Source organism: Apodemus sylvaticus, chromosome 20 (genome assembly GCF_947179515.1).
Source record: "Apodemus sylvaticus chromosome 20, mApoSyl1.1, whole genome shotgun sequence".
In the NCBI taxonomy this organism is placed as follows: domain Eukaryota; kingdom Metazoa; phylum Chordata; class Mammalia; order Rodentia; family Muridae; genus Apodemus; species Apodemus sylvaticus.
The window spans coordinates 4038956-4059805 of NC_067491.1; the positions used below are offsets into that span (position 1 = coordinate 4038956).

The 20850-nt window shown below is 39.2% G+C and overlaps 1 protein-coding gene across 1 annotated transcript; it reads left to right on the forward strand.

Annotated features, from left to right (window-relative positions):
• Positions 1 to 19692: 19692 nt before the first annotated feature.
• Positions 19693 to 20628, forward strand: LOC127671223 (olfactory receptor 6C2-like). Its single transcript, XM_052165954.1, has one exon. It carries the CDS (start codon positions 19693 to 19695, stop codon positions 20626 to 20628), a length of 936 nt encoding a protein of 311 aa, XP_052021914.1.
• The last annotated feature ends 222 nt before the right edge of the window (positions 20629 to 20850 follow it).

Sequence of the window (20850 nt, forward strand, 5' to 3'; positions counted from 1 at the left end):
ACCCCTCTTATTTCTTTAGGGGTTATGGGACTGTTTAGATGGTCTATTTGGTCCTGATTTAATTTTGGTATTTGGTATCTGTCTAGGAAATTGTCCATTTCCTCCAGATTCTCCAGTTGTGTTGAGTATAGGCTTTTGTGGTAGGATCTGATGATTTTTTTGAATTTCCTCAGTTTCTGTTGTTATATCCCCCTTTTCATTTCTAATTTTGTTAATTTGGATACTTTCTCTGTGCCCTTTGGTCAGTCTGGCTAAGGGTTTATCTATCTTGTTGATTTTCTCAAAGAACCAGCTCCTGATTTTGTTGATTCTTTGTATGGTTCTCTTTGTTTCCACTTGACTGATTTCAGCCCTGAGTTTGATGATTTCCTGTCTTCTACTCCTTCTGGGTGAATTCGCTTCTTTTTGTTCCAGGGCTTTCAGGTGTGTCTTTAAGCTGCTAGTGTATGCACTCTCCATTTTCTTTTTGGAGGCACTCAGGGCTATGAGTTTTCCTCTTAGCACTGCTTTCATTGTGTCCCAAAAATTTGGGTATGTTGTGCCTTCATTTTCATTAAATTCTAAAAAGTCTCTGATTTCTTTATTTCTTCTTTGGTCAAGGTTTCATTGAGTAGAGTATTGTTCAGCCACCATGTGTATGTGGGCTTTCTGTTGTTTTTGTTGCTATTGAAGACCACTCTTACTCCATAGTGATGCAATAGGAGTCATGGGATTAGTTCAATCTTTTTATATTTGTTGAGGTGGTCGATTTTGGAGAAGGTACCATGAGGTGCTGAGAAAAAGGTATATTCTTTTGTTTTAGGGTTAAATGTTCTATAAATATCAGTCAAGTTCAATTGGTCCAAAGCTTCAATTAGTTTTATTGTGTCCCTGTTTAGTTTCTGTTTTCCTGATCGGTCCATTGAGAGGAGTGGAGTGTTGAAGTCATCCACAATTATTGTGTTAGGTGTAATGTGTGCTTTGAGCTTTAGTAAAGTTTCTTTTACGAATGAGGGTGCCCTTGCATTTGGCGCATAGATGTTCAGAATTGAAAGTTCTTCTTGGTGGATTTTTCCTTTGACCAGCAAGAAGTGTCCTTCTGTATCTCTTTTGATGACTTTAGGTTGAAAGTCAATTTTATCTGATATTAGAGTGGCTACTCCAGCTCGTTTCCTGAGACCATTGGCTTGTAAAATTGTCTTCCAGCCTTTTACTCTAAGGTAGTTTTTGTCTTTGACATTGAGGTGTGTTTCCTGTATGCAGCAAAATGTAGGGTCCTGTTTCCTTATCCAGTCTGTTAGTCTATGTCTTTTTATTGGGGAGTTGAGTCCATTGACGTTAAGAGATATTAAGGAATAGTGATTATTACTTCCTGTCATTTTCGATGTTATTTTTATATTTGAGTGGTTGTCTTCTTTTGGGTTTGATGAAAGAAGGTAACTATCTTGCTTTTTCTAGGGTGTTGTTTCCCTCCTTGTATTGGAGTTTTCCTCCTACTATTCTTTGTAGAGCTGGGTTTGTAGAAAGATACTGTGTAAATTTGGTTTTGTCATGGAATATCTTGGTTTCTCCATCTATTGTGATTGAGAGTTTTGCTGGGTATAGCAGTCTTTGCTGACATTTGTGTTCTCTCAGAGTCTGCATGAGATCTGCCCAGGATCTTCTAGCTTTCATAGTCTTAGGTGAGAAGTCTGCTGTGATTATGATAGGTCTTCCTTTATATGTTACTTGGCCTTTTTCTCTTGCTGCCTTTAATATTCTTTCTTTGTTTAGTACATTTGGGGTTTTGATTATTATGTGATGAGAGGTATTTCTGCTCAGGTCCAGTCTGTTTGGAGTTCTGTAGGCTTCTTGTATATTCATGGGCATCTCTCTCTTTAAGTTGGGAAAGTTTTCTTCCATAATTTTGTTGAAGATATTTGCTGGCCCTTTCAGCTGTAAATCTTCACTCTCATCTATATCTATAATCCTTAGGTTTGGTCTTCTTATTGTGTCCTGGATTTCCTGGATGTTCTGGGATACAAGCTTTTTGCATTTCACATTTTCTTTGACTGTTGAGTCAATGGTTTCTATGCTATCTTCGGCATCTGAGATTCTTTCTTCCATCTCTTATAGTCTGTTGTTGATATTTGCATCTATGGCCCCTGATTTTTCCCAAGGTTTTCTCTCTCCAAAGTTGTCTCCCTTTGTGATTTCTTAGTTGTTTCTACTTCTGATTTTAGATCCTGGATGGTTTTGCTTAGCTCCTTCACTTGCTTCACTTGTTTGTGTTTTCCTGTAATTCTTTAAGAGATTTTTGTGTTTCCTCTTTCATGACTTCTGCTGTTTGACTCACTTTCTCCTGCATTTCTTTAAGTTGTGTGTGTGTGTGTGTGTGTGTGTGTGTGTGTTTCTTCTTTATTGGCTTCTATCTCTTGAGCCTTATTCTTCTGAATTTCTTTAAGTGATTTTTGTGTTTCCATTATGCGGGTTTCTAGCTTATTCATGTTCCCCTGTATTTCTTTAAGAGATTCATTTATGTCCTTTTTGTGTTCTTCTAGCAGCGTCATGAACAGTAATTTTAAATCCAAATCTTGTTTTTCTGGTGTGTTTGTGTAACCAGGACTTGCTGATGATGGAGAGTTTGGTTCAGACGCTGCCATATTGCCTAGATTTCTGTTAGTAACGTTCCTGCATTTGCCCTTTGCCATCTTGTTATTTCTGGCGTTAGTTGGTCTTGTCTCTGGCTGGTGTTTGTGCTTCCTGTGAGGCTGTAGGGTTATTTCTGCAACACTGGATGGCTGGGTTTCCCCTGTTACAGATGATGTGCTGTCCTCCTCTTGGGTGCCCTTCGAGCCCTAGTGTGCCTTGCCCCAGATTGTCTGTGTGAACCAGGCGGTGCCCGTTTGCTCCTTCAGGGAGTGCTGATGGTGTACGCTGCGGGACCTTTTCCGAGTGCTGGTTACTCTGCTGGGCAGCCAATCTCCCAAGGGTTGGTGCACACAAGGCTAGCCTAGCTTCTGAGGCTCAGAGTCTAGGCAAAAGCCTGGCAGGCTAAGCCCCCCCCCCAAGCAAAGTTCCCCTCGGGCTATGACTGTTAATTGGTTCTGTCAGGTGGCCAGGATGGAGGTGTGTGTGCTCGCTCCCTGAAAGTGCCGGGAGAGTCTGCTGGGCTAACAACCTCCTGGTCAGGTTGGCACACAGATGGCCCACCGAGCAGCTCAGGGCCTGGGGGCAGTCCAAGGCCTGTCCGGCTTAGACAACCCCCCCATGTTAGCCTCGGGCTATGACTCTTAGCTGACTTTGCCTGCTAGAACTCTCTGGCATCCCATAGTCAAAATGGCAGTGCATGCTGGGCCGGGCAAACAATCTCCTGGCCAGGTTTGCACACCAATGGCCCCCCTGAACAGCCTAGGGCCTGGGTGCAGGCCAACACCCAGCAAGCTTAGACCCCTGGGATGTTGGTGTTGGGTTATATTTGCATACCTCAATCTGTCTGATTTCTCTGGAGCCCAAGATCCAAGATGGCAGAGAGTCTCTCGTAATTGACTGGCAGGAGGCAGAGTTATGATGTGGCTTCTGTGGGGTGAAAGGCGCTGTAAATCTGCCACCGCTTGCAGCCCGGCTGGCCAGCAAAGGTCAGTGGTAGCAGGCACAAGGCCTGCCTGGAACCTGTCACCTTGGTTCCCTCTCCTATATTTCTTTAAGGGAGTTATTTATGTCCTTCTTGAAGCCCTCCTTGATGCCCTCCATTAACATCATGACCTGTAATTTTAAATCCAAATCTTGATTTCCTGGTGTGTGGGGTATCCAGGACTTGCTGTTGTGGGAGAATTGGGTTCAAATGGTGCCATATTGCCTTGATTTCTGTTAGAAATGGTCCCACATTTGCCTTTTGCCATCTGGTTATCTCTGGTGTTAGTTGGGCCTGCTGTCACTGCCTGGAGCTTGCCCCCCCTGTGTGTCTGCAAGCCTATCTCAGCAACCTTGGGTAAGCTGCTTTCCCCTGGCACAAATTGCTGTGGTGCTGCAGAGTTCCTAGGTGCAGGTGGAGTCCTGGTGCAGTGTGTCCCAAGTGATCCTCTACTCTGGTGAAACCTGCCTACCAATCTGTTGCACAGTCACAGAAGCAAAGATGACAGCCGAGACCCACTCTCTTATAGTTGAATTTGGGTATGTACCTCTATGGCCCAGATCAGCTAAGGATGCAGGCTGTGCTGGCTGCCTCCTCCTCACTGGCTGCTGGGTGTATAGCTGGCTTCTTGTGCTGTTTGGAAATGGTGCACTGTTCCCAATCTGGAGGCAGAAACTGGAAGGCTCTTGCCAGAGGCCTCTGGACGGATCCCCTGATCTGCAGGGCTGGTCTCACCCAAGCAGGCTGCCTCTTTCTCGCTGGCTGCTGGGTGTGGTGAGTTTTATTTTAATTTTTATTGGTTATTTTTTATCTACATTTCAAATGTTATCCCCCTTTCTGGCTTCCTCTCCGAGAATCCCCATTCCACCCCCTCAGCCTGCCTCCATCAGGGTGTTCCCCTGTTGCAGCACAACCAGTCCCTTCCTGATAATTAAGCTTTCTATCATTTTTTTTTTACACAAGTTTTCCTCTATGCATGGGAAGTGCAATTTTAGAGATGCCAAATTTCAAGACTTGAACATTTTGTTCTGTGATCTTCAGGATTTTAGATTTTTGGCATGTTTGTTCATCAGGGTTTAACATTCAGGATTATGGACAATTACACCTGAAGAAAGAAGACAATAAACGGGAGGGGACAATCTTGCCAAAGGGAGACCCTTTGAAATTAAGATTAAGAAGAAACCTTTTTAAGTTTGTTTATTATGGGAAAAGTAAATTTGGTGACTCATGTAAGTAAAACAGCCTCTTCTCTAACTGTTCAGTTTGATGCATGTCTGCTCTTATCTGTGGAAGCTTACATAGTGAGAGAAGCCTTTGAGGATGTGCTGAGCTTTTCACCCAGTGGCCTTCTCCTCCATGTCTCCAATATGATGTCATGTGGTGGGTGTGGTGGTTTGAATGAGATATGTCCTCTAGGCACACATATTTGAATACTTGGTCTCCAGTTGGTGGCCTGTTGGTGGAGATTGTGGAAAGGTGTGACTTTGGAGGAGGAGGTGTTTTGGGGAGTTCATAGCCTTGCCCTGATCCCAGTTTGCTTTTTCTGCTTCATGGTTTTGGTTGAAGTGTGATCTCCCAGCTTCCGGCTGCAGCGTCCTGCTAACATGCCTCCCCTACCGTTACGGACTTTTCATATGCAACCATAAGCCAAAATTAACTTATCCATAAGCTTTGATCATGGTATTGTATCACAGCAACAGAAGCCTAACTGACACAGAAATTGGTATCAGAGAGTGGTTTGCTGCTGTGAAGAAACTGATCAATTGCTTCTTGAGAGTCATGATACTTGATCCCCAGTTGGTGGCCTGCTTGTGGCCTTTTGTGACTTGACCAGCTTTCTTAATTTTTTCCATTTTTGTTTTCATAGATTTCATCAATGGATCATATATTTTAAGCATCTTTGAACATGTTCATAATAGCTATTTTGAACCCCTTGACTTATGCTTCAGGTGTATTGCAATTCTCAGAGCTTGTGTAGTAGGGTTGCTGGGCTCTAGCGGGGACATACTATTCTGGCTGTTGTTGATGGTAGTTTTTGCTGGCATCTAGTTATCTCGGTTTGGGATGATTATAATTCTAGTAGTTGCTATAACAGACATTATAATTTCATTTCTGTTTGACTGTCATGATTTAGGTATTCAAACCATTTTAAACTTAATCAATTAAACTATTCAGTATCATTTGAGCTGGAAGATATATTTGAGAGCTCCAATCTATTTTCTCAGAAATCTAAGAAATTCAGTATAAATTGTTTTGTTTCATTATTGGAGTTACATTTGTCTTATTTTCTTGCTTCCTTTTCAATTTTTGATTGCTAAATTAGAAGTAAAATCAGGATTGTACTAACTAGAAAAGTTAAGATTTGTTCTGATTGGGAATTTATCCTGAAAGATGTTTATTTGTTAGGAGAATAAAAGAGTAATTTTATGTGGTAGAGTGTGTTTGGGCACAAAAAAACTTTTAAAAAATAATTGTTTTATTAATTGACAAGATTATACATGTATATTACTTATTTTGATTATATTCACTTTGAATTTGCTGTTCTTTTTCAATTTTGAGTGTGTGTGTGTGTGTGTGTGTGTGTGTGTGTGTGTGTGTATTTGCATTTGCACATGTAGGGGCAAATCTGTGTAGGTACATGTGTGTGTACATATGTGCAAGTGGAGGTAGGGGGGCGCGCGCGCGTGTGCGTGTGCATGTGCATGTGCATGTGAATGTGTGCATGCACGTGTGTGTGTTTAGGCCAGAGGTTAGTGTTTTTAGTCAAAGCCAGAAGCTCAGTGATATGATAGTCTCCATAGCAGCTTGCTCTGGGGGTTCCCTGTCTTTCCTCAGTAAATGACTATGCCCATCCTGCATCTATGTGGGTTCTGGGATCTAAACTCTGATTCTTGAGCTCATGTAACAAACTCTTTACCAGTGAATGATTTTTCAGCCTTTAATTCTCCCCTTCTGGCCCTTGACTCCTTCTGGAATTATTCTTCTCACCATGTTCCCTTCTTCCTTTCATGCCTCTCTCCCTTTCTTTTCTTTTCCTCTCTTCTTCCTCCTTCCAATTCCTCATGACTCAATGAGTTTATAATTAGAGGAGCTTACATGTATACAGATTTGGGATTACTTTCTGGGTGATGGACAATTTAGTGACTTTATCCCTGAAGGAAAATGACTCCCTTCAATATGAAAGGAGGTAACCCAGTCTCAAAAGATCAGTCATGGTATGCACTCACTGATAAGTGGATAATAACCTAGAAACTTGGAATACCCAAGAAATAATCCACATATTAAATGATGTCCAAAAAGAACAGAGGAGTGGCCCCTGGTTCTGGAAAGACTCAATGCAACAGTATAGGGGAATTCCAGAACAGGGAACTGGGAAGGGGTTGATGGAGGAACAGGAGGAGGGAAGAGGGCTTATGGGACTTGCGGGGCGTGGGGACCCAGAAAAGGGGAAATCATTTGAAATGTAAATAAAGAATACATTGAATAAAAAAAGAAGCAAAAAAAAAAGAGTTGTAAATGACTCTCCATCATTCCTATCTTTGATGATGTTACTATCTACACCTTTCCCACAATTTCATTCTAAGATGGTTTGCTCTCCTCGAAGGAAACTGATGACCAGTGTATTTGACTTGACTCGTCCTGTAATAATTGCCAGAGGTCCAGTGTGGAGCATCTGTTATGGGACAGTATTTGTATTTCAATTTTATATTTAAGGATCAAATGAACATGGATTACATGAGTAAAAATCTTGGCTTGAATAAAATTCCAGATATTACCTGACTCTCATAAGCATCGCTTTGATTAGTGGACTCAAATTGACACTGTAAAGTAACCCCAAAAGCCTGTGCATTCCTTTTCCTTGCAGCTACTCAATTTTCCTAAGTGGTGACCATGCCTTTGGGGAAATACTGAGAAAATATCTATGTAATTATGCTAGAATCATAAGGACCCTCTCAGGGAGACTTGACTTCTGATCCACAGGACTCTGAACAGACTTAGATGTGTGTCCTGGGTCAAACTCTGATTCTTCATTGACCTTTCACAACTGAGTTTTCCCATGTTATGTAAATCAAAATTCAGTGGGAACCTTCTTTATTTGTTTTCTAAGATTAGTTAGCAGCTACAAACTGTTGTGAGCTAGAAACAGCTGGTTACAAGTTTATTTTTGGTGCCTGCTAACAATAAAACATATGCCCTGTTGTAAAAAATAAATAAATAAAAATTTAAAAAAATAAAATAAAAAATATATCGAATGAAAAAAAGAAATATAAGAGAGCACAAGTAAACAGGGAGAAGCCCTTGAAGAACTAAGGGAAAACTCAAAAAACAGGTGAAGGAATTAAACAAAGCAATCCAGGATCTAAAGAAGGAGGTAAAAACAATAACAAAATCACAAAGGGAGACAACTCAGGACATAGAAGACCTAGGAAAGAAGTCAAGAGTTATGGATCCAAGCATCAACATCAAAATACAAGAGATAGAAGAGAGAATCTCAGATGCAGAAGATACCATAGAAAGCAAAGTTTTGATACAATAGTCAAAGAAAATGAAAAATGCAAAAAGCTACTGACCCAAAATATCCAGGAAATCCGGAACAAAATGAGAAGACCAAACCTAAGGATTATAGGCATAGAAGAGAGTGAAGATTTCCAACTTAAAGGGCCAATAAATGTCTTCAACAAAATTATAGAAGAAAACTTCCCTAACCTAAAGAAAGAGATGCCCATGAACATACAAGAAACCTACAGAACTCCAAATAGATTTGACCAGAAAATAAATTCATCCTGTCACATAATAATTAAAACACCAAATGTACTAAACAAAGAAAGAACATTAAAAGCAGTAAGGCAAAAAATATCAAGTAACATATAAAGGTAGACTTATCAGAATTACACCGAATTTCTCACCAGAGACTATGAAAGTCAGAAGAGCCTGGGCAGATGTCATGCAGACCCTAAGGGAACACAAATGCCAAGCCAAACTGCTATATCCAGCAAATCTCTCAATTACCATAAATGGAGAAACCAAGGTTTTTCATGGCAAAAACAAATTTAGACAGTATCTTTCCACAAATCCAGCCCTTCAAAGGATAATGAATGGAAAACACCAACAAAGGGAGGGAGACTACACACAAGAAAAAGCAAGAAAGTAATCTTCTTTCAACAAACCCAAAAGAAGATAACCACACAAACTGTTACATCAAAAACAGCAGGAAGCAACTATCACTATTCCTTAATATCTCTTAACATCAATGGACTCAATTCCCCAATAAAAAGACGTAGACTAACAGACTGGATTCGGGAACAAGATCCAACATTTTGCTGCATACAGGAAATGTATCTCAGTGTCAAAGACAAACACTTTAGAGTAAAAGGCTGGAAAACAGTTCTCCAAGCAAATGGTCCCAGGAAACAAGCTGGAATAGCCATTCTAATATCAGATAAAATAGACTTTCAACCAAAAGTCATCAAAAAAGATACAGAAGGCCACTTTATACTCATCAAAGGAAAAATCTACCAGGAAGAACTCTCAGTTTTGAACATCTATGCCCCAAATGCAAGGACACCTGCATTCATAAAGGAAACCTTACTAAAGCTTAAAGTACACATCGCACTCCACACAGTAATTGTGGGGGACTTAAACACCCACTCTCTTCAACGGACAGATCAGGGAAACACAAACTAAACAGAATCACAGTGAAACTAACAGAAGTTTTGGACCAAATGGAGTTAATTGATATCTATAGAACATTTCATCCTAAATCAAAAGAATATAGCTTCTTCTCAGCACCTCATGGTACCTTCTCCAAAACTGACCACATAATTGGTCATAAAACAGACCTCAACAGATAAAGATGATCGAACTAATTCCATGCTTCCTATCAGATCACTATGGAATAAGGGTGGTTTTCAATAGCAACAAAAACAGCAAAAAGCCCACATTCACATGGAAGCTGAACAATTCTCTACTCAATGATACCTTGGTCAAAGAAGAAATAAGGAAAGAAATCAGAGACCTTTTTAGAATTTAATGAAAATGAAGGCACAACATACCCAAATCTATGGGACACAATGAAAGCAGTGCTAAGAAGAAAACTCATAGCTCTGAGTGCCTACAAAAAGAAGCTGGAGAGAGCATACACTAGCAGCTTAACAAAACACCTGAAAGCTTTAGAACACCCAAAGGGAGTAGAAGGCAGGAAATCATGAAACTCAGGGTTGAAATCAACCAAGTTGAAACAAAAAGAACTATACAAAGAATCAACAAAAGCAGGAGCTGGTTTTTTGAGAAAGTCAACAAGATAGATAAACCTTTAGCCAGACTAACCAGAGAGCACAGAGACAGTACCCAAATTAACAAAATCAGAAATGAAAAGGGTGAAATAACAACAGAAACTGAGGAAATCTAAAAATTTATCGTATCCTACTACAAAAGCCTATACTCAACAAAACTGGAAAATCTGGATGGAAGGGACAATTTCCTAGACAGATACCAACTACCAAAATTTAATCAGGATCAGATAGATCATCTAAATGGTCCCATAACCCCTAAAAAAATAAAAATAGTCATTGGCAGTCTCCCAACCAAAAAAAAAAAAGCACAAGACCAGATGGCTTTAGTGCAGAATTCTATCAGACATTTAAAGGAGACCTAATGCCAATACTCTTCAAACTATTCCACAAAATAGAAACAGAAGGAACATTACCCAACTCAATCTATGAAGCCTCAATTTTGCTGATACCAAAACCACACAAAGATCCAACAGAAAAAAAAAGAACCTTAAACCAATTTCCCTTATGAATATCGATGCAAAAATACTCAATAAAATTCTTGCCAACTGAATCCCAGAACACAAAAAAACAATCATTCACCATGATGAAGTAGGCTTCATCCCAGGGATGCAGGAATGGTTCAATATACAGAAATCCATTAATGTAATCCACTACATAAACAAACTCAAAAAAAAAAAACCACATGGTCATTTCATTAGATGCTGAAAAAGCATTTGATACAATTCAGCATCCTTTCATGTTAAAGGTCTTGGAAAGAACAGGAATTCAAGGCCCATACCTAAACATAATAAAAGCAATATACAGCAAACCGGTAGCCAACATCAAACTAAATGGAGAGAAATTTGAAGCAATCCCACTAAAATCCGGGACTAGACAAGGCTGCCCTCTCTCTCCATATTTATTCAATATAGTACTTGAAGTTCCAGCCAGAGCAGTTAGACAACAAAAGGAGGTTAAAGGGATACAAATTGGAAAGGAAGAAGTCAAACTATCACTATCTGCAGATGATATAATAATATACTTAACTGACCCAAAAAACTCCACCAGAGAACTTTACAGCTGATAAACAACTTCAGCAAAGTGACTGGATATAAAATTAACTCAAGCAAATCAGTAGCCTTCCTATACTCAAAGGATAAGCAGGCTGAGAAGATAGGGAAATGACACCCTTCACAATAGCCACAAATAATATAAAGTATCTTGGTGTTACTCTAACCAAACAAGTGAAAGATCTGTATGACAGGAATTTCAAATCTTTAAAGAAAAAAAGTAAAGAAGACCTCAGAAGATGGAAAAATCTTCCATCTTTTGGATAGGCAGGATTAATATAGTAAAAATGGCCATCTTGGCAAGTTTCTGTAAGGCAAAGGACATTGTCAAAAGGACAAAACAGCAACCAACAAATTGGGAAAAGATCTTTACCAACATTACATCCAGCAAAAGGCTTATATCCAAGATATACAATGAACTCAAGAAGTTAGACTCCAGACAACCAAATAACCCTATTAAAAAATGGGGTACAGAGCTAAACAAAAAATTTTCACCTGAGGAATATCAAATGGCTGGGAAGCACCTAAAGAAATGTTCAACATCCTTAGTCATCAGGGAAATGCAAATCAAAACAACCCTGAGATTTCACCTCACATCAGTCAGAATGGCTAAGATCAAAAACTCAGGAGAAAACAGGTGCTGGCAAGAATGTGGAGAAAAAGGAACACTCCCCCACTGCTGGTGGGGTTACAAACTGGTACTACCACTCTGGAAATCAGTCTGGCCGTTCCTCAGAAAACTGGGCACGTCACTTCCAGAGGATCTTGCTATACCACTCCTGGGAATATACCCAGAGGATTCCCCAGCATGTAATAAGGATGCATGTTCCACTATGTTCATAGCAGCCCTATTTATAATAGCCAGAAGCTGGAAAGAACCCAGATGTCCCTCAATGGAGGAATGGATACAGAAAATGTGGTATATATACACAGTGGAGTACTGTCCAGCCATTAGAAACAATGAATTCACGAAATTCTTAGACAAATGGATGGAACTGGAGAACATCATCCTAAGTGAGGTAACCCAGTCTCAAAAGAACACTCATGGTATGCACTCACTGAGAAACAGATATTAGCCTAGAAGCTGGGAATACCCAAGACACAATTCACATGTCAAATGATGCCCAAGAAGAAGGAAGGAGTGGCCTCTGGTCCTGGAAAGGCTCAGTAGAGCAGTGTAGAGGAATACCAGGACAAGGAAGTGGGAAGGGTAGATTGGGGAAGAGAGGGAGGGAAGAAGGCTTATGGGACTTTAGGGGAGGGGGGATCCAGGAAAGGGGAAATCATTTGAAATGTAAATAAAGAGTATATCAAATAAAAAAATAAACTTAATAAAATCATCAAGCAAGATCACCTTTCCCCTGGAGGCTGGGACAGAGGCACTCTGGATATGCAGAAAACCTACAAATAAAATTGGGAACATTTCCTGCTAATTCTGCAGTGATAATAACTTTGAGTAAGTTTGTAAAAAAAGAAACTATGCAAAAGAGTTTAGGAAGCCAAAACTCAAAGAACCCAGGTTAATCATTAGAAGTCCTGCAGCATGTAGGGCAGTACCAGGATGGGGAAGCGGGAGGGTGTTGTTTGAGAACAGGGGGAGGGGAGATGGCTTATGGGACTTTCAAAGGGGAACCTTTGAAATGTTTGAAAAGGGGAAATCATTTGAAATGTAAATAAAGAATATATCTAATAATAAAAAAAATCATGTTAGAAATTGCACACACACACACAAAGTCCTGCTGCATTTTATGGGAGGAGAATATGAAAACAGCAGGGATAGAACTTTGTAGAGACTAGCATTTGATACTCTTCTCTGTACCACCCTGCCAGCAGGTGGGAGTGAGGATGGCTACAGGAAAAGCAGAAAGAAGATGCAAGAGACAGGTATGAGAGGGTTGTAGGTCAGTGCCACGCCAGTAGCAAGTGTCTTTTATAGACTTGCATATTACACAGTAAACCATGTGAAACATAGCCACAAGCTAACATAAACAACTGCTGAAATATACATATAAGGTATCTGTTCCCATCCAAAAGCCTCCCTGTTCCTTCCATCAAGGTCAAGAGAATCTTCAGCCCCTGACCGTGAGCCTCAAGTGCACCTTCTCTTATGCCTAAGCAGGCAGGGAAATCGGCCAACAGACCCTGACTTGCCTTGACTCTGCCTAGCAGACTTCTCTTCTCTTCTCTTCTCTTCTCTTCTCTTCTCTTCTCTTCTCTTCTCTTCTCTTCTCTTCTCTTCTCTTCTCTTCTCTTCTCTTCTCTTCTCTCTCTGCTTCAGAGAAATAGGCAAACTTTTACTCTGCTTTTAGAAAGAGGCAAATGGTTCCCCATGACACTTTCTCACACACAATGATGAATACAAAAAACATATTGCAGAGACACACGGTCACATAGGAGGGGGATGGGATGGGGGATTATGAAGAGGGGTACTGGGAAGGGGATATCATTTGATATGTAAATGAATAAAATGATTAATAAAGAAAAAGAAAAAAGTTTTTGCTTTGCTTGTTATAATCACCTGTAAAAGATTAACTTTTTCAGACTTCAAACTGACAAGTACCTGAAACAGCAAAGTTTTCACAGGGAGATCAAGTCCTCTCCTCCCTCGATTAGCTAAACTTTGTCACAAGAAATGTGATTATTGACACTTAGACTATAATCATTACTTTAAAAGTTTTTGTTTTATTCTCCTTGTATAACTATGTATTAGAATAGACAGCAGAGGATGGTCTTGTTAGACACCAAAGGGAGGAGAGGCCCTTGGTCCTGGAAAGACTTGATGCTGTATTGTAGAGGAATACCAGGACAGGGAAGCAGGGGAAGGTTGGTTGGGGAAGAGGAAATGGCTTATGGGATTTTCAGGGGAAGGGGGAACCAGGAAAGGGGACAACATTTGAAATGTAAATAAAGAATATATCTAATAAAAAAAGAAATTCTTTGAAGTACAAATATGAAATTATATAATTACTATTCTAGGAAATATAAGTAAACCCTCTTGCCCTGAGGAAGTAGTACCTCCTCAGTGCAGACACAGACAAATGTCTTCAGAGGCTCAGAGAAAATTCAAGCTGCCGTCTAGCGTAATTGATCTCTACACTGTGTGCTACACCCATTCTTCTCAGGCCCTGTCCTCTGCTGGAGCTGGTCTCCGGCATTCAGTTATAATTTTAAAATGAAAGTAAATTAAGTCTATGACTTGTTTCCACTCCAGGAGTTGGAAACAAATGTGTCCTTTGGTCTTCAATGCTATGTCAGCCTGTACTCCTGGCAACTGTTACGTGTTCCTTTCTCTGAGGACACTGTCCTCACTGTTACTTTTTTTTTCTTTTTGGGATTTCTGCCAAGTTCATTACACAGGAAATTCATTAGTGACTTAAAATTGGGTCACCAATGTCCCTTGTGGCTATTTCACTTCAGCGTTGTCAAATAAAACAAATAATTGCCCTATTAACATCCAAACCTTCTTGCCAAGAGATGAGGATCAAAATACTTTGTTCTTCAAAACCAGAGAAAGTTCTTAATGTCCAAAAAAGGACAAAAAAAGAGAGAAAGAACCCCATAGTATGTTCAAACTTGGACCATTTTAAAGAAGGCTAAAACCCTAAAGCTTGTCTGGTGCACCAAGTTAGGGGGTGAGAATCTCAGCAACATAATCGTTGACGCATCCTAAAGTGAGTGGAGGTGCATTCGAACAAGTCAGAAATCCAAACGCAAGTCTTCACTGGTAAGATCTGCCCCACATCCCAATGCACGGAATCTGTTGCAGTATCCAGCGGAAGCTGTGATTGGCTCTCCAAATAGTGAGTAAAACTTCCTAGTTGTACTTATTTTTCTTTATGAAAGATTAGGAAAAAATGTTTCAGAGATGCACACTTGATACATGCTTATCAATATCATTCATGCATGTATGAAGTACTGCAAAAGAAGTTTAAATCGGAGTTGTCGGTTTTGTAGAGATCATAAATTCAGTAAACATTTTGTCAGCATGGTGCAAGATAAGCATTGACTAGAGTGTTTTCTCAGTAATCCGGCATGAGCCCACTCTCAAACAGGGTCACTTGAAAATCATCTCTAAATATGACTGGTTACCTAAAAGGTGATACACTGAATGACCACTAGAGTTAAAACTTTTTTTTTAATCTTCCAAATACATAGAAAGAAAATAGCATGCCTCAGTTCCAATAATATTTTTTTCAAACTTTGTCTCTTATTATTTCATAGAAGAGGGGGTTCTCCAGGATTGGAAGCAAAGATAGGTGTTTCAGAACAAGGGGTTCTATTCCAAGTGGCCAGAGCTAGGAGTCTGCAGACTAATCTAAATGCTGAAGAACAGGGGTGAGGACTTGGCAGGAGGCAGGTAGGCTGCAGAGACAATCGTCCAGAACCACCAGACTTTGTCTATCTTTCCCTGAAATCCTTGGGAATGTCATGGAACACCAGAGTCCCGGAACTCCCTTCCTCTGTGATAACCACTATAGATTTGTGTCTTTATTGGATTGTAGATACCTGGGGTAGCTGACCTTGCTCCCAATTCTAAAAGAAGGAAACTTGAAAGTTCTTTTTCTTTGTTTTTGTTTTTGTTTTTTTGTCTGATTGGGTGGTTGGTTGGTTTGGGTTTGAGTGTTTTGCCTTTTGTTTCTGTTTTGAGACAGGATCTTTCTATGTACCCTTGATGTTCTGAACCTCACTATATAAGCCAGGTTGACCTCAAACTCAGATTAACCAGTCTCTGCCTCCCAGGTGTTGGAAATAAAAGCATACATCACTATGCCCAGGTGGTAAAAAAAAAAAAAATTAAACAAAGAAAACTGTCCACATTACATTCTACTTGAGGCCTTTAGTGAATGTTCTTTCTACTTACTTATATAAGCAAATCTCAGAACTTACACGTGCTGGCTCAGGATTTAAAATATTTCAGATTATAATATAATTAATTGATTGCTGAGAGAGTGAGCATACGGTCCTTAAGCATAAATTTGTCACTAGAAGACTGATTGAAGAACTATAAATGGCCACAGTTATTAGATCATTTGGTTGGGGAATTATGATCAGCTGGGCAGATGTCAAACAGACATCAAATGTATTCATGAGATATTTTAAAGTAAATAGCATATGGCAAGTTACATGCTCAATTGTAAAAGTTCTGTGTATGATACTTGTATTTCTATGTTAATCATATCTAGTTATAGTTATCAGATATAGACTACTTTGTTACTTTATATTACATTACTTTTCTATAACAACCCCAACTTTTCAACTTCAAAAATAAATTGCTGGGCAGTGGTGACACAAGCCTTTAATCCCAGCACTTGGGAGGCAGAGGCTGGCAGATTTCTGAGTTCAAGGCCAGCCTGGTCTACAGAGTGAGTTCCAGAACAGCCAGGACTATACAGAGAAACCCTGTCTCAAAAAAACCAAAAATAAAAATTAATATGATCAAATAAATGGCAAATGTTATTCTTTCCAGTGGCTTTAAAATACATAAAAACAAAATAGTTGACTATACTTTAAAATTTTGTTCTAGTAATCTGTAAGAGAAAATATTTTGTCCTCTGAGGACTCTATGTAACTGATGAATGTCAGGCTTAACATCTTTTAATACACAGAAAAGCCATTGCCTATGAGTGTGTGTGTGTGTGTGTGTGTGTGTGTGTGTGTGTGTGTGTGTGTGTCACATAACAATCTCAGGTGTCATTCCTACCACCTATCTTTTTTATATAAGACAGAGTACCTACCTGGCCAGGCAAGTCTCAGTGAACTGCCTGCCCCTACCTCCCAGCATGTACCACCACACCTAGATTTTGTTGTTGGTAGTGGTGTTTTTGTTGCTGTTATTGTTTGGGGTTTTTTGCTGTTAATGGTGGTGGTTGGTTATTTGAGACAGGGTTTCTCGGTATAGTCCTGACCTTCCTGTAATCCACTCTGTAGACCAAACTGGCCTTGAACTCAGAGGTCCTTCTACCTGGGTACTGGCATTAAAGACCTTTGCTACCACCATCTAGCTAGAATTTTTTAACATGGATTCTTAGGATTGAACACAGACTCTAGTGCTTACAAGTACTTTACCAACCGATCTATATCTCCGGACCCATTAACTTTTGAACCTGTGCTATAAATGATCTTCTGGTTCTTAATTATAGATTTCAGAAGTCACTTTGGTTATATAGATCAGAGAATTATAAACACTAGATTTTCTTACCAAAGAGATTGTTCCTAACATTATACTTCTGAAAATGAAAATATAAGATACAGGAAAACAATTGATCACGTGTTATAATAGCAGAAAAAAATCTATTGAGGAGACACTCTACTATGATAATAGAAACCCCATAATAAATCCCTAGAGCAGCCTATGAATATTTCTGATAATGTTTACCAAAAGACCACCTCTCAAATACACATTCATTTGCAATTTTGTATCATTACTAGTTTTTTATAGTTACAAAGTGAAGATTAATTAACTTCGAAAGGCATGAGAGTGCTGCCACCAGATCATAGCAATTACTTTAAGCGGACCTCAGAAGGCCATATAAGTCACGGCCATACAAAAGCATCATTTTTACACCCTCAACCTAGAGGAATTTAGGTAGTATTATGTTATTCTAGATCCCTTATGTACACTGTAATGAAAAACTCTCAAAACAATAGAATTTTTAAAAAAATTTGTCACATCTTAAGAGTACTTATGTGCTGCCAAAACTTGAAGTACAGGGAAAAAAATGGTTTCTCTTAGAATGATGTAATTTATGATTACAGTAAAGTAATTATATTTCTAGACTCTAATGTTCCCACATTGTAAAGGGTTGAGTTTAACACCTTGATATAGCATTTGATGTCTAGGAACTGACAAGAGTTGGATTCAAAGAAGGTAGGCAGATTCCTGAAGAGATCGTCACTGTATCTTCAAGTGTTCTCTTGGGATTATTCCCTGTGTGACTCTACTGTCCCTTTTACCTCCAGTTCCATGAAAACCAGACCCTGATTAAAGGCACTTCTCTGAGACAGTGACACTAATGTGAGTCTTGATTATGATTGGAGCTGGCATTGTACTTATCTTAGTAATAAGGGATTTTTTAATTGGTTGTATTTATTTTGTGTTGGGGAGGGCACAAATGAGTCACAGTGTAGATGTAGGAGTCCAAGGACATTTTGCACGAGTCAATTCTATCCTTGCATCATGTGATTCTAGGATCAAACTCAGGTCATCAGGTTCATTTACCCGTTGGACTATCTTGCCAGTCCAGAAAGGAATATTTTCATCAGTCAGTTCTTTCAATCCACTATTGCATCTATTTCATTAGAGTCTCTAGAAAAATTTTACATTCATTGGGGAAAAAATAACAAACCCTAAAAATACTAACCAAAAACTATTTGAAAAATGGGTATTATAACTGAACTGTGATAAAGGAGAGTAAAACACTGCAAAGGAGCTATTGACCCAAGCCAGTATGGCAAAGTTCGCCTATTAATTTATGATATGTATGTAATGTTTGTGTGCTTGTAACCATATATGAGTGTGAGTGCTCATATGTGTGTATGCACGTGCAGGTAAAGGCCAGAGGGTGGTGTTAGGCATCTTCTCCAATCACTCTCCACTTTACCTGGTGTTCACTGGTTCACCTATGCTGGCTGTCCAGTGAACCTCCGGGATCCTCCTGTATCACCTCCATTTCTGGGATTACAGGTGTGGGACATAATGCCCAGCTTTTTTATATGGGTCAACGTAATTTCCAGAAATAAACAAATCTTAGGCTGAAAACCAAAGAGACATTGTTACTCCTGAACTTGATTCAATGACCCTTAAAGAAAGATGTAGCAGAAAGGAGAAGTGATTGGAGGATACAGTGCTTCCAACATGTGTTTTCCTTACATTGATTACTTACTTAACAACTGGTATTGCACATGAGTTCAATGCCTAGCTTTACTATAGGGAACACATGAGACGAAGAGAAGAAAACAGAGTCTATGAAATGAAATTTATGTGTGTCAAATATGATTGTATATAATCTGAATTTAAAGAGAGATCACTACTAAAGATACATAGGATTATTGCATATAGATTCTATTTGAAAAGACTGAGATGTAACCCAAGAATAAAATACTTTCCTAGCATGCACAGGGCTCTGGGTCAATTCCCAACACTACAAACAAAAGTCAGAAGCTAACTTTCACTTAAAATCATAAGTCTTGCTATATATAGCTACCACAAACCACACCAAGTATACACAAAATAAGCATATAAGTTTTATACATGGTGGGCTTGAAATTATAACTGGTGGCAGATCTTACAGAACCTCTATAGAAAGTCCAAATCATTTGTTATATAGCTGTGTTTTCTTAGGGTCAAAGATCCTAGCAAGGTAGGAAGCTTCTAGAGCATGCTCATTTCAAAACAGAAAAAGTGCACAAAGGTAAATTAAATCTTAGTGCTAACATTATCATCAATTAAAAAAACATTCAAAATTGACAAAAAATAAATATACTTGAATAATGGAAGGGAGAGGTAGCAAATCTTAAATTATGTTGTAACTATTAAATTGATCTATTAGAAATATCACTTCAAAATTATAAAACATGGAAACTTACAAGCTTTGGACAATAGGAGAAATAATTACCAAGACAGGGAAGGCATTTCATATGAACCAGTTGTTTGGGTTTGGTTTCTCATGACTAACAACTGTAGAACTGCAGTCTCCATATATTCTGATAGAGTATCTTTTTTTTTTTCAAGAGACTAGATAAAAATCCAGAATCCGCTATGAGGAACGATACGGTAACAACATTCATTCTCCTGGGACTAACAGAGGATCCACAAATTCAAAGCCTACTTTTGATTTTTCTGCTTTTTACCTACTTACTGAATATAACTGGCAACTTGGCAATTATCTTACTTACATTAATAGACCCTCACCTGAAAACCCCAATGTACTTTTTCCTGCAAAACTTTTCCTTCTTAGAAATCTTGTTCACCTCAGCTTGTATTCCTAGATACTTGTATAACCTAGCAACAGGAGACAAGACCATTACCTATGGTGCCTGTGCCAGCCAAGCATTTTTCACCGACCTTTTTGGAGTAACTGAATTTTTTCTCCTGGCTACCATGTCCTACGACCGCTATGTGGCCATCTGCAAACCTCTGCATTACACCACCATCATGAGCACTGCCTGTAGAAGACTCCTTCTTTGCTGTTGGATGGCTGGGGTAATCATCATACTGCCACCCTTTAGCCTGAGCCAAAATCTGCAATTCTGCGATTCTAACGTCATTGATAGCTTTCTTTGTGATGTGTCTCCCTTCCTGAAGATTTCCTGCTCAGACACATGGGTCATTGAGCAGATGGTTATAGGCTGTGCCGTGCTGACCTTCATCACAACCCTTTTTTGTGTGGTTCTTTCCTATATATACATAATCAAGACCATTCTAAAATTCCCTTCTGCCCAGCAGAGGAAAAAGGCCTTCTCTACCTGTTCTTCCCACATGATTGTGGTTTCCATCACCTATGGCAGCTGCATCTTCATCTACGTCAAACCTTCAGCAAAGGACTCTGTGGCTGTCAACAAGGGGGTAATAGTACTAACTACCTCCATTGCTCCCATGTTGAATCCATTCATTTACACGTTGAGGAACAAGCAAGTTAAACAGGCCTTCAATGATTCAAACAAAAAAATTGCTTTAGAATGCCAAAATGGATGATTCATGATTTCCTAAGATATTAGTGGCCCAAGCCTTCTCTAGCCATGAAAACACACTATCTGATACAATGAATATATACTAATAATAAAAAGTATATGCCAAATAAAAAGTTTAACTCAGAATGTGAATATTGATAAAAAATATTATGCTTATAAGAAAAAAGTAGCAATATTTTTATTATTCTATCTATAACTACCCACAACTAAACCTAGACTTATTATA